Source organism: Phacochoerus africanus, chromosome 5 (genome assembly GCF_016906955.1).
Source record: "Phacochoerus africanus isolate WHEZ1 chromosome 5, ROS_Pafr_v1, whole genome shotgun sequence".
NCBI classification, from domain to species: Eukaryota; Metazoa; Chordata; class Mammalia; order Artiodactyla; family Suidae; genus Phacochoerus; species Phacochoerus africanus.
In genome coordinates, this window is record NC_062548.1 from 19,351,778 (window position 1) to 19,361,257 (window position 9,480).

At 58.4% G+C, this 9,480-nt stretch overlaps 1 protein-coding gene across 1 annotated transcript; it reads right to left on the reverse strand.

The window, feature by feature from the left end:
* Positions 1 to 59: 59 nt before the first annotated feature.
* On the reverse strand, positions 60 to 8,129 carry MAPK3 (mitogen-activated protein kinase 3). Its single transcript, XM_047780152.1, has 9 exons — positions 7,915 to 8,129; positions 6,654 to 6,836; positions 3,955 to 4,144; positions 3,653 to 3,769; positions 3,233 to 3,347; positions 2,697 to 2,828; positions 2,144 to 2,253; positions 1,906 to 2,060; positions 60 to 727 (listed from the first exon to the last, which is right to left on the reverse strand). Exons 1-8 carry the CDS (start codon positions 8,085 to 8,087, stop codon positions 1,938 to 1,940), a joined length of 1,143 nt encoding a protein of 380 aa, XP_047636108.1. The 5' UTR covers positions 8,088 to 8,129; the 3' UTR covers positions 60 to 727; positions 1,906 to 1,937.
* Positions 8,130 to 9,480: the final 1,351 nt, after the last annotated feature.

Consider the following 9,480-nt stretch of genomic DNA (forward strand, 5'->3'; position numbering starts at 1 on the left):
TCCTCCAGGCAGCAAGGGGTAGGGTCCGGGCGCCGGCAAACACAGACAGACCAGGGCCATCCGTATACACATCTCTATATTTATATATTAGATACAGGCACGGGGGTGGGCGGGGGCGCTGGGCGCTCCAGGGGCCCCCACCTCCACTTCTGTTCACCCACACACAGAAGCAGCGGGGACGTTAGACGTGGCAGCTTGGTTGGGGGGGGGGAAAGGGGCTTAGGCCGGGGCCCTGCTCCTCCGGGATACTAGCCCTTGAGCCTTAGGAATGTTCCTTCAGGGGACATGGGGTGTGGCTTTAATGAGGCAAGCGGGGCAGGGCTGGCCCTGAGTTCCTACTCAGGGTCCTCTGTGCCCCCTCCCCTCCCCCGCCTCAGTAGGTCCTGGGGCAGCCAGAGCCCTTGGATTCCAGAACTACCAGGGACTGGGATAGCTGGGGGCGGGGGTGGGGTGGGGGGCAGGCGGAGGCTGAGCAGCAGCGGGGCGGGGGGGGGGGGGGGAATTTGCTTTGGGGCCACCTGAGCCCCTCAGGTCCTGGGAGGCGGGGAGGGCACATCAGCCTGCCTGAAGCAGGACGCCTGAGCTAAGCAAGGGGAGGTGGCCAGGCCCACCCTCTGCCCCCGCCCCGAACCTGGGCTGGCTGTCGGCTGGGGGGGGGTGATCTGGGCTGGGCTCTGGGTCCATTTTCTAACAGTCCGGCAGGGGAGGGGCAGGCAGGAGGCAGGGTCTAAACAAAAAGGCAGGCAGGAGAGGAACCATTAGCACCATTAGAAACCATGAACCTGTGGAAAGTAACATAATGACTTTTCTATCACAGGAAATCTTGGTTGCTCCATCTTGCTGGGGTTTGGGCTGACACACCTTCCTGCGACCCCCCCTCCCAGGAACAATTTGTTTCAAAGTAGCCAAGCAAGAAGGATGGGCACCCTGACCTGACCCATGGGAAGGGGGAGGGTACATCCCCTGCGTTAGGGGTCAATTGGGAGGGTCTTTTCTTCTCTGCACGTGCTTTTTGAGCGCCCGCGCCCTTCTGCAGGAGTAGAGAGCCCTGTTGAGATCGCCCCGTGTTCATATGCCTCATTTTCCGACCCTGACCATCCGAGCCGTGTCCCCCACAAGCCTGCCGGAGCCCTGACCTCAGCTCCCCTCATGTTATCTGCGCAGCCGAGTGGGATGCGGCTGGGTTTCCTTATCTGGGAATGGGGCTAACCAGGAGCACCCGGTTCAAGGTACTGCTCTAAGGACTGGCGAGTTAACACACGGGAACCTCTTTGCCAAATGTGTGCGCTTGGGAGGTGTTTGCTCTCCTTATCAGGACTGTCTCCAGGAAACTGAGGTGGAGGAGGGTTGAGGTGTCTTGCGCAAGATCAAGCAGCCCTTATTACGCATCAGAGCCGGGCCTTGAACGCGGGGGTGTCCGCCTTCTGCTATCAGGCCGCAGCTGGCCTGGGACAGAAGGGAAACTAGAGAAGAGTGGGGGTGGGGGGAGGCCCGGCAGGGTCCCCCACAGGTATATGAACTGCTGACCTGATACGAAGTGTGAAAAGGCCTGGCATATATGGGTCAGGCTGGGTGCTGGCAGCTCCTCCCAAAGCAATTACTGCTCCACCTGCCTCTCTGCCCGTCCAAGGGGAGCCAAAGCCTGGTTCTGCTCCATGATGGGTGGGAGGGGCCCTCAGTGACCTCTGAACACTCGCTGGAGCTGGAGTTGCCAGGGGGTTGATAGATGGGAGACGTGTGGGGCCGGGGGGGACCACTGGGTCTGCGGACGAGGCTGGCTCTGGTCCTTCTGTTGCCACCACACCTGTGGCTTGCAGATATGGGCAAGCTTGGGACTGCGTGGGGGCCTGCTGGGCGCCCTACTCTCAGGGGGATTCTGGGTGTGGGTGGTTGCGGGGCACTCACCAGGCCCCAGAGAGCAGAGGCATCTGTCCAGGTTAGGGGGCCTCCAGCCCTCCGGGCTGGAAGCGGGCTGTCTCCTGGAAGATGAGTTCCTTCAGCCGCTCCTTGGGTAGATCATCCAGCTCCATGTCGAAGGTGAAAGGCTCCTCGGCCACTGGCTGAGGTGGCAAAGAGGCGGGGAGGCTCAGGACAGGGACCCAGGGGCGCCCACCCATCCGGCCTGCCTCTCTGGCTGGCCCACCTCATCTGTTGGGTCGTAGTACTGCTCCAGGTAAGGATGAGCCAGTGCTTCCTCCACTGTGATCCGTTTGTTGGGGTTAAAGGTCAACATCCGGTCCAGCAGGTCAAGAGCTAGGGAAGGGCAGGGGTCAGGGGTCAAAGGGAGGGCCAGAGGAGCTCCCAGAAGCATTATTTTGCTTCTCTGTGTCCAGCGGCCTGTCTACTCAGGCAGCTGCGGGGCTCATGTACTTTCCCCTGCACCCAGGTTTTTTTCTGGTCTTTTTGCCTTTTCTAGGGCCACACCTGTGGCATATGGAGGTTCCCAGGCTAGGGGTCCAATCAGAGCTGTAGCTGTTGGCCTACACCACAGCTCACAGTAACTCAGGATCTGAGCCGCGTCTGTGACCTACACCACAGCTCCTGGCAACACCGGCTCCTTAACCCACTGAGCGAGGCCAGGGATCGAACCCGCCACTGCATGGTTCCTAGTCAGATTCATTAACCACTGAGCCACGACAGGAACTCCATACACCCAGTTTTTACCAAACACACACTGGCTCCCATGCTTCTCTCACCTTTGGGGTCCGACTTGGGGAAAAGCTTGGCCCAGGCCACCTTGGTCTTGGAGGGCAGAGACTGCAGGTAGTTTCGGGCCTTCATGTTGATGATACAATTCAGGTCCTCCTGGGATGGGGAGCCCAGGATACCTGTGGGTAAGCAGGTGACCCGGTGAGCAGCCTGTTCCTTCTGGGAATGGTAGGAGCCAAGAACAAACGCTCCCACCAACTTATTCGAGGACGACAGTTATCTCACAGCCGATACTGCGCTGGCAAAGAGCAAGGGGTCTGGCTCTGGACAGCCCTAGGTTCAAATCCCAGCTCTAGCTTTTCCTAAGTGTGGGGCAGATGTAGCCTTGCTGTTCCCATCTATCCAAGGGGGACACTCTCAAGTGAAATACTGTGAAATGCTCAAGGGGCTGCACACACCGTGGTCCCCCCGACCTGCCTCTCACAGACTCTCGGACCCTGACCCTGACCCTGACCTTTAAAGAAATCTCACCTCCAATAGGCTAATCCCCCGCCCCGACCCAGCTGGCCAGGCCCCCCCTCACCCAGAATGTGGTTGAGCTGGTCCAGGTAGTGCTTGCCCGGGAAGATAGGCCGGTTGGAGAGCATCTCAGCCAGAATGCAGCCCACAGACCAAATGTCTATGGACTTGGTGTAGCCCTGGGGAGGAGGAAAAAGTGGCAGGCTCCCACGCCAGTCTCAACAGGGCCCTGCTGTTTGGGCCAAGCCACCTCCCGCCCCCATCCCTGAAATCTAGGTTCACGGCCAGCCAGGGAGGCAGAGGGCAGAGGCTCAGAGAAGCTAATCTGCAGTTTTGTTCCCAAGAACCAGAATGAGGTGACAAGGCCCGGGAGGTGGACTTCCTGCATACGGGCGCGGGGGATGTCAGTGCCTGGCTCAGAAGTGACTCCAGGGCTTTCTGGAACCCGGCCCTTTCACTTCATGGGTTGTGGGGCGGGGGCTACCTTGGAGTTAAGCATGATCTCTGGGGCCCGGTACCAGCGCGTGGCCACATATTCTGTCAAGAAGCCAGTGTGGTCATGCTCGGGATCCGCGATCCGGGCAAGGCCAAAGTCACAGATCTGGAAGGCAACCCAGGCTGCTAAAGCTCGGGGCTCAAGACCGCCTGGGCCCAAGCAGTCACAGGGCCACGCCGCTGCCCGTGCGGTTCCCTTTGCTCGTGATGCTCTGCCACCCCTGGGTGCTACGGGTCACCGGGAAGCCTGAGACCCAGGGGCAGGAGAGGATGGGCACCCAACCCTCTGACCTTAAGGTCGCAGGTGGTGTTGATGAGCAGGTTGGAGGGCTTTAAATCCCGGTGGAGCACGTTGGCGGAGTGGATGTATTTGAGGCCCCGCAGGATCTGGTAGAGGAAGTAGCAGATGTGGTCGTTGCTCAGCTGCTGGCTTTTGAGCAACTTGTACAGGTCTGTCTCCATCAGGTCCTGCACAATGTAGCTGCAGGTGGTACCAGAGATTCCCCCCCCCCGCCAGGTGGGGGCGGCAGGTGGCACTTGGTTAAGAAAAACAGGCTCTGGTGACTAGGATGCGCCCCTCCAGCTAATGCCCCTGGGACTTAAAGACCTGCCAGCTAACCCTAACCCTAACCCTAACTTAAAGACCTGCCAGCTTATATGAGCAAGGCTCATACTCAGCAGGTGGGCTCAAGACCTCTGCTGGAGCTCAGCTGGTGACCCCTGAGCAAAGCACTTCAGTTACGTGGCCTCAGTTTCCCTACTGGGAAAGGGAGGACAATACACTGCGGGAGGCAGGAGAGCGTCACAGTTAAGAACAATAGCTCTGGGGAGTTCCCTTCGTGGCTCAGTGGTTAAGGAACCCGACCTGGATCCATGAGGATGTGGGTTCAATCCCTGGCTTCGCCTCAGTGGGTTAAGGATCCGGCATTGCCGTGAGCTGTGGTGTAGGTTGAAGATGCAGCTCAGATGTGGCATTACCGTGGGCTGTGGCCAGCAGCTGCAGCTCTGATTCGACCCCTGGGCCAGGAACCTTGATATGCTGTGGGTGCGGCCCTAAAATGCAAAAAAAAAAAAAAAAGAGCATCAGCTCTGGAGGTCACCTGCCAGCATCTCAGTTCCTCCTCCACTGCTAATGGGTCTCATGACCTTGACCCATCTATGCCTCTATTTCCGCATCTGTAAAGTAGGGAAAAGAACTCTTCTTTAGAGGAGTTCCCACTGTGGCACAGCAGGTTAAGGATCTGGGGTCACCCCAGGTGCCGTGTGGGTTGCAGCTGTGGCTTGGAGTCGATCCCTGCTTTGGGAACTTCCACACGCCACTGGTGTGGCCAAAAAACAAACAAACAAACAAAAAAGGAATTGTTCTTTAGAGAGGGTTGTAGAGATAAGCTGAGATGATCCACGTGGAGCACCAGCCAGCGCCAGGCATGTTTTAAGTGCTTGGCAAACATAAACTAGTATGGCTGTTATAAAAGCCTGAGCCGCACGGCTGTTGAGAAGGTTAAATGAGATACTGTATGAACACCATCTGGCATGCAATACATGTTTGCTTAAAAATAAATGCCTGCCTTCTGGGCATGGTTTGTGCAAGACAAATGAGGAGAAACCCCCAACAGCAGGCTCCTACTCAGGGTGCTTGGCCATACACCCGAAGATCGAGAGGTATATGAGTCCTTTTAGATCCTAAGATAAAACAGATTAAACATAAAGAAATGTCACATGACTTGTTTCTGGAAGAATAAATTAGGACTGTCAGAATCAGCCTCAAAAGGGCCTTCTGAGAACATCTGGACCAACCCTGCTGTGTTGTTTGTTGTTTTTCTTTCTTTCCGCTTTTTAGGGCCACACCTGCAGCATATGGAAGTTCCCAGGCCAGGGGAAGAATGGGAGCTGCAGCTGCCAGCCCATGCCACAGCCACAGCCACAGCCACAACCACGTGGGATCCGAGCCGCGTCTGCGACCTACACCACAGCTCATGGCAATGCTGGATCCCCGACCCACTGAGGCTGGGGATCGAACTCGCATCCTCCTGGATACTGGTGGAGTTTGTTACCGCCGAGCCACGACGGCAACTTCCCCTGTTTTAAAGATAAGGAAGCCCAGCAAGGGGCAGTGACTTGGTTAAGGTCACACGGGAAGCTGGGGGTAAGCATGGAGATTTCCTGCCCACACTTTGTGGTGGGGGCTGCAGACACTGCAGTACAAATCCCCACTCTTGGGTGGAGGACTGGGACTGGGGGGTGGGGTAGGGGAGAGGCAATGGGTGTTACGAGCTGCTAACAGTGCCAGGCAGGAAGTGGACAACAAGCTAGGAAAGTGGCAATGGGGGGAGGGCAACGAAGGCAAGGCTGTCCCTCCCTGGGCAAGGTGCAAGTCCACGGGGGATCAGGGTGGGGATTTAAGCGGGAAGTCCCAGAGACAGGAGGACAGGTTCTCATCTGGGGGAAGGGTGGAGGTGGCCACAGAGGCACCTGACGTTGGCCTTTCTGAGCCTCAGTCTCCTCCTCTTTGAAATGGGGCTGATGAGCCCCAGCGCAGAGGGCAGCTGGGGGTCAGATTAAGAAATGTCGATGCACTCGGCGCACAATGCACCCAGACTCATAGTAGGCCCTCAAAAAAGGGGGCACTTTTCTTCCTTCGAGTCCGAGGACCCAGGCAAGAAAGAATCGCCCTCTGTTAAACAAAAGAACTGACTGTGGGCAGAGGCTGGGTCACGTCACAGGATGGCAGATGTCACAAGACAAAGCTCCCATAGACACCATCTTCCCCAGCCCCCTCCTGGGGCAGAGCTTAGAGAACAGACTTGCCCAAGGCCACACGGCCTGGCCGGTCCTCGTACACCTTGTGGCCTCTTTCTGCTGGAAAGTCTGTTGAACTGGGGTTGTCTGGAAGGGTGGTAGGGAAGAAGGAAACAGAAAGCAAGCCAACATTCTCCCAGCCCAGCTCTGAAGCTGTGCCCGGCCAGCCGTCTGGCCAAGGTGAAGGATACACATCCCTCATGGCTTCCAGGGTGGGTGCCCGCAGAATGTCTCGGATGCCGATGACGTTCTCGTGGCGGAAGCGTAGCAAGATCTGGATCTCTCGCAAGGTCCGCTGGCAGTAGGTCTGATGCTCAAAGGGGCTGATTTTCTTGATGGCCACTCGAGTCTTGCGCACGTGGTCGTAAGCTGAGCTGAGAGGGCCGGAGAGATGTTGGTGGTGTGGCCTTACCAAGGGGGGGGGGGGGAGTCCAGGCCTTACCAAGCGGGGGGGCGGAGGGGGAGTCCAGGCCCTGCGGCGGGCCCCACCCAGGCCTTGGCAGGGAGGGGAGGGAGCAGGAGAGACTGGCCAGAGCCAGTCATAAACAATGCTGGTTCCTTCCTGCTGTGAAGGCCTGGGATCTCCAGGGAGAAAGCTGGGGACCAGCCAGGCAGCCCTTCAGTGACTTCACAAACAGAGGAAGGGACTGACCGATCGCTGACTTCCCTTCTCCTCAACCCTTTCCATTCTAGTGGCCCTCACCCCTCATCCTTCCCTTCCCCGGATGGGCTCCCTCTACCCAAGACAGGGCCAGGGGCGGGAGGTGTGAGGGACATACAGGGAGGCGAATCCAGGAAGAAGGAGGGATGGGAGAGAAGGGATGCAGCAGGGGCGGGTGTCAGGGGGAGGTTCCCGGGCAGCAGAGCTAATCCCAGATGAACAAAGGCCCAGGGCACCCAGTGGGGCTGGGAGAACTCACAGAGCCCTCCTGAAAGTTGCAAGAAGGCACCCCGGGACCCCCTCATTGCTCACTGGGTCCCTGGCTCCAGGCCCAAAGCCCTGCCCCACCCTGTCTAGCCCTGAGCTCTGCTCTTCTCTCCCAAACTCCTAGACTCGACTCCCTGGGGCAGATCCCAGGCGCCCTTTCCCTAGGAAGGGTCCTTCCTGCCGTCTTCACCAAGGATATGACCTCCCCCAGAAGACTTATTCTCTTCTCTTCGCCCTGTGGCTATAGACTGCCCAAGGTCCCCACAGCTCCCCCACCTAGAGGCTCTTCCCTTCATTAGAGAAGGTTCCCCTCAAAACCCCCCAAGCCCCCTTCTTCTTAGATCGTAGGCAACGCCCCCTCCCCCAGAAAGCACTCCAAGGCCCTCTCCCTGGGGCGCTCTCCAGCCTCCGAAGCCCCTGCGGCTTCACGATGCTCAGAGACCCCAAGGCCTTAGAGAGCGCTCAGCACCCCTCCCTGGGATCGCCCTCCTCTAAGACGCCCCCTCCCCTGGAACGCCCCTCACCTGACCATGCCGTACGCGCCCTCGCCGATGTATTGCAGCTGCGTGTAGCGCGGGCCCACGTCGAACGGCTGCCCCTTCACTATCTCCACTTCCCCCGGGACCCCAGGGCCGACCCCATCGGCTCCCCGGGGCTCCCCGCCCCCGCCCCCCTGAGCCGCCGCCGCCGCCGCCATCTCCACTCCTCCCCTCCCGCCCGCCCGCCTCCCCCCCCGGCGGCCCCGCCCGAGGCCCCGCCCCTTCCCGCCCGCCCTGTCACCCGCGGAGCCGCGCGCGCGCCAGACCCCGCCCCCGCCCGCCCCCGCGCCCGTCACGTGATCCCCCCCCCCCACCCGCAGCGGCGCCCAGCTTTCTGGGCACGGGTGCCATGGTCCCTGGCACTTGTGGGCTCCGTCTACTCGGTCAATCTAGAAGCTCCCCAGGGCCGTCTGAGATGGTCCAGAACCCCACTCCCCCCCTCCAATGCAGAACAGCCGGTAGGGCCGCCCCAGTGACCTCACCCAGAGCTACCAAACAAGGGCTGGGATGAGGGGCCAAGACTGGGCCGCCTGGTCCCCGCTGCTTTTGCCAGCCCCACTCAGCCCGGCTGAGTGGTCCGGCTCCAGATGGAACCTTAGGGGACCCTCACCAGCCCTCTGGCGTTTGGCCTCCCTGAGCCCGGCCCGATGCTAAGTGACCCCATGCATATTTCACAAAAGCAGTGGGAGATGGCTTTCTCCCAGAGGTAGCCTGCCTTTCACAAATGAGGCAACTGAAGCCTGAGCGGCGCAAGGTGCTTTGGAATCGCGCAGACAACTTGAGATCTGGAAAACCCAGGTGTCCGGACTCCCAGCCTAATGGCTTTTGACTGGAGGCCTGCCAAAGTGGGCTAGGGACCTGGCCTCAGCACCCAGGCGGTACCGGTATCCCCAGGATCATATCATTGATGATCCCATGCTCCCTTTACAGGGAAAGGGGGGGAGAGTCCAGAGAGCTGCATGCAAGGTTGACACGATCAGGCTTTGCCCAAATATAGCAAGACGGGTAACTTTTTTTCTGTCGTTGGATTTGGCAAAAATTGGAATCCTGTTAAGATCATCATATTTTGACTCTGTATGAGACTTGAACATATACCTAATACTTGGCCCATTTTAGTCGCTTCATTAGAACAATCCCACAATATAAATGTCAACTGCTTTTCTTTCTTTTTTTTCTTTTTGCTTTTCAGGGCCACACCCACGGCATATAGAGGTTCCTAGGCTAGGGGTCCAATTGGAGCTACAGCTGCAGGCCTACACCACAGCCACAGACACGCCAGATCTGAGCTGTGTCTGTGACCTACACCACAGCTCAGGGCAACACTGGATCCTTAACCCACTGAGCAAGGCCAGGGATCGAACCCACAACCTGGTCCTAGCTCCCGGTCGGATTTGTTAACCACTGTGACACGACGGGAACTCCTCATCTGCCTTTCTTAACTGGATGAGCAGGGGCCATGTCTTTCTTGTTCATGGCTGAATCCCCGACCCCTACACTCAAACTCAGACACTCAAAAAAAAAAAAAATTAATGGATGAATCAAGTTTTACAG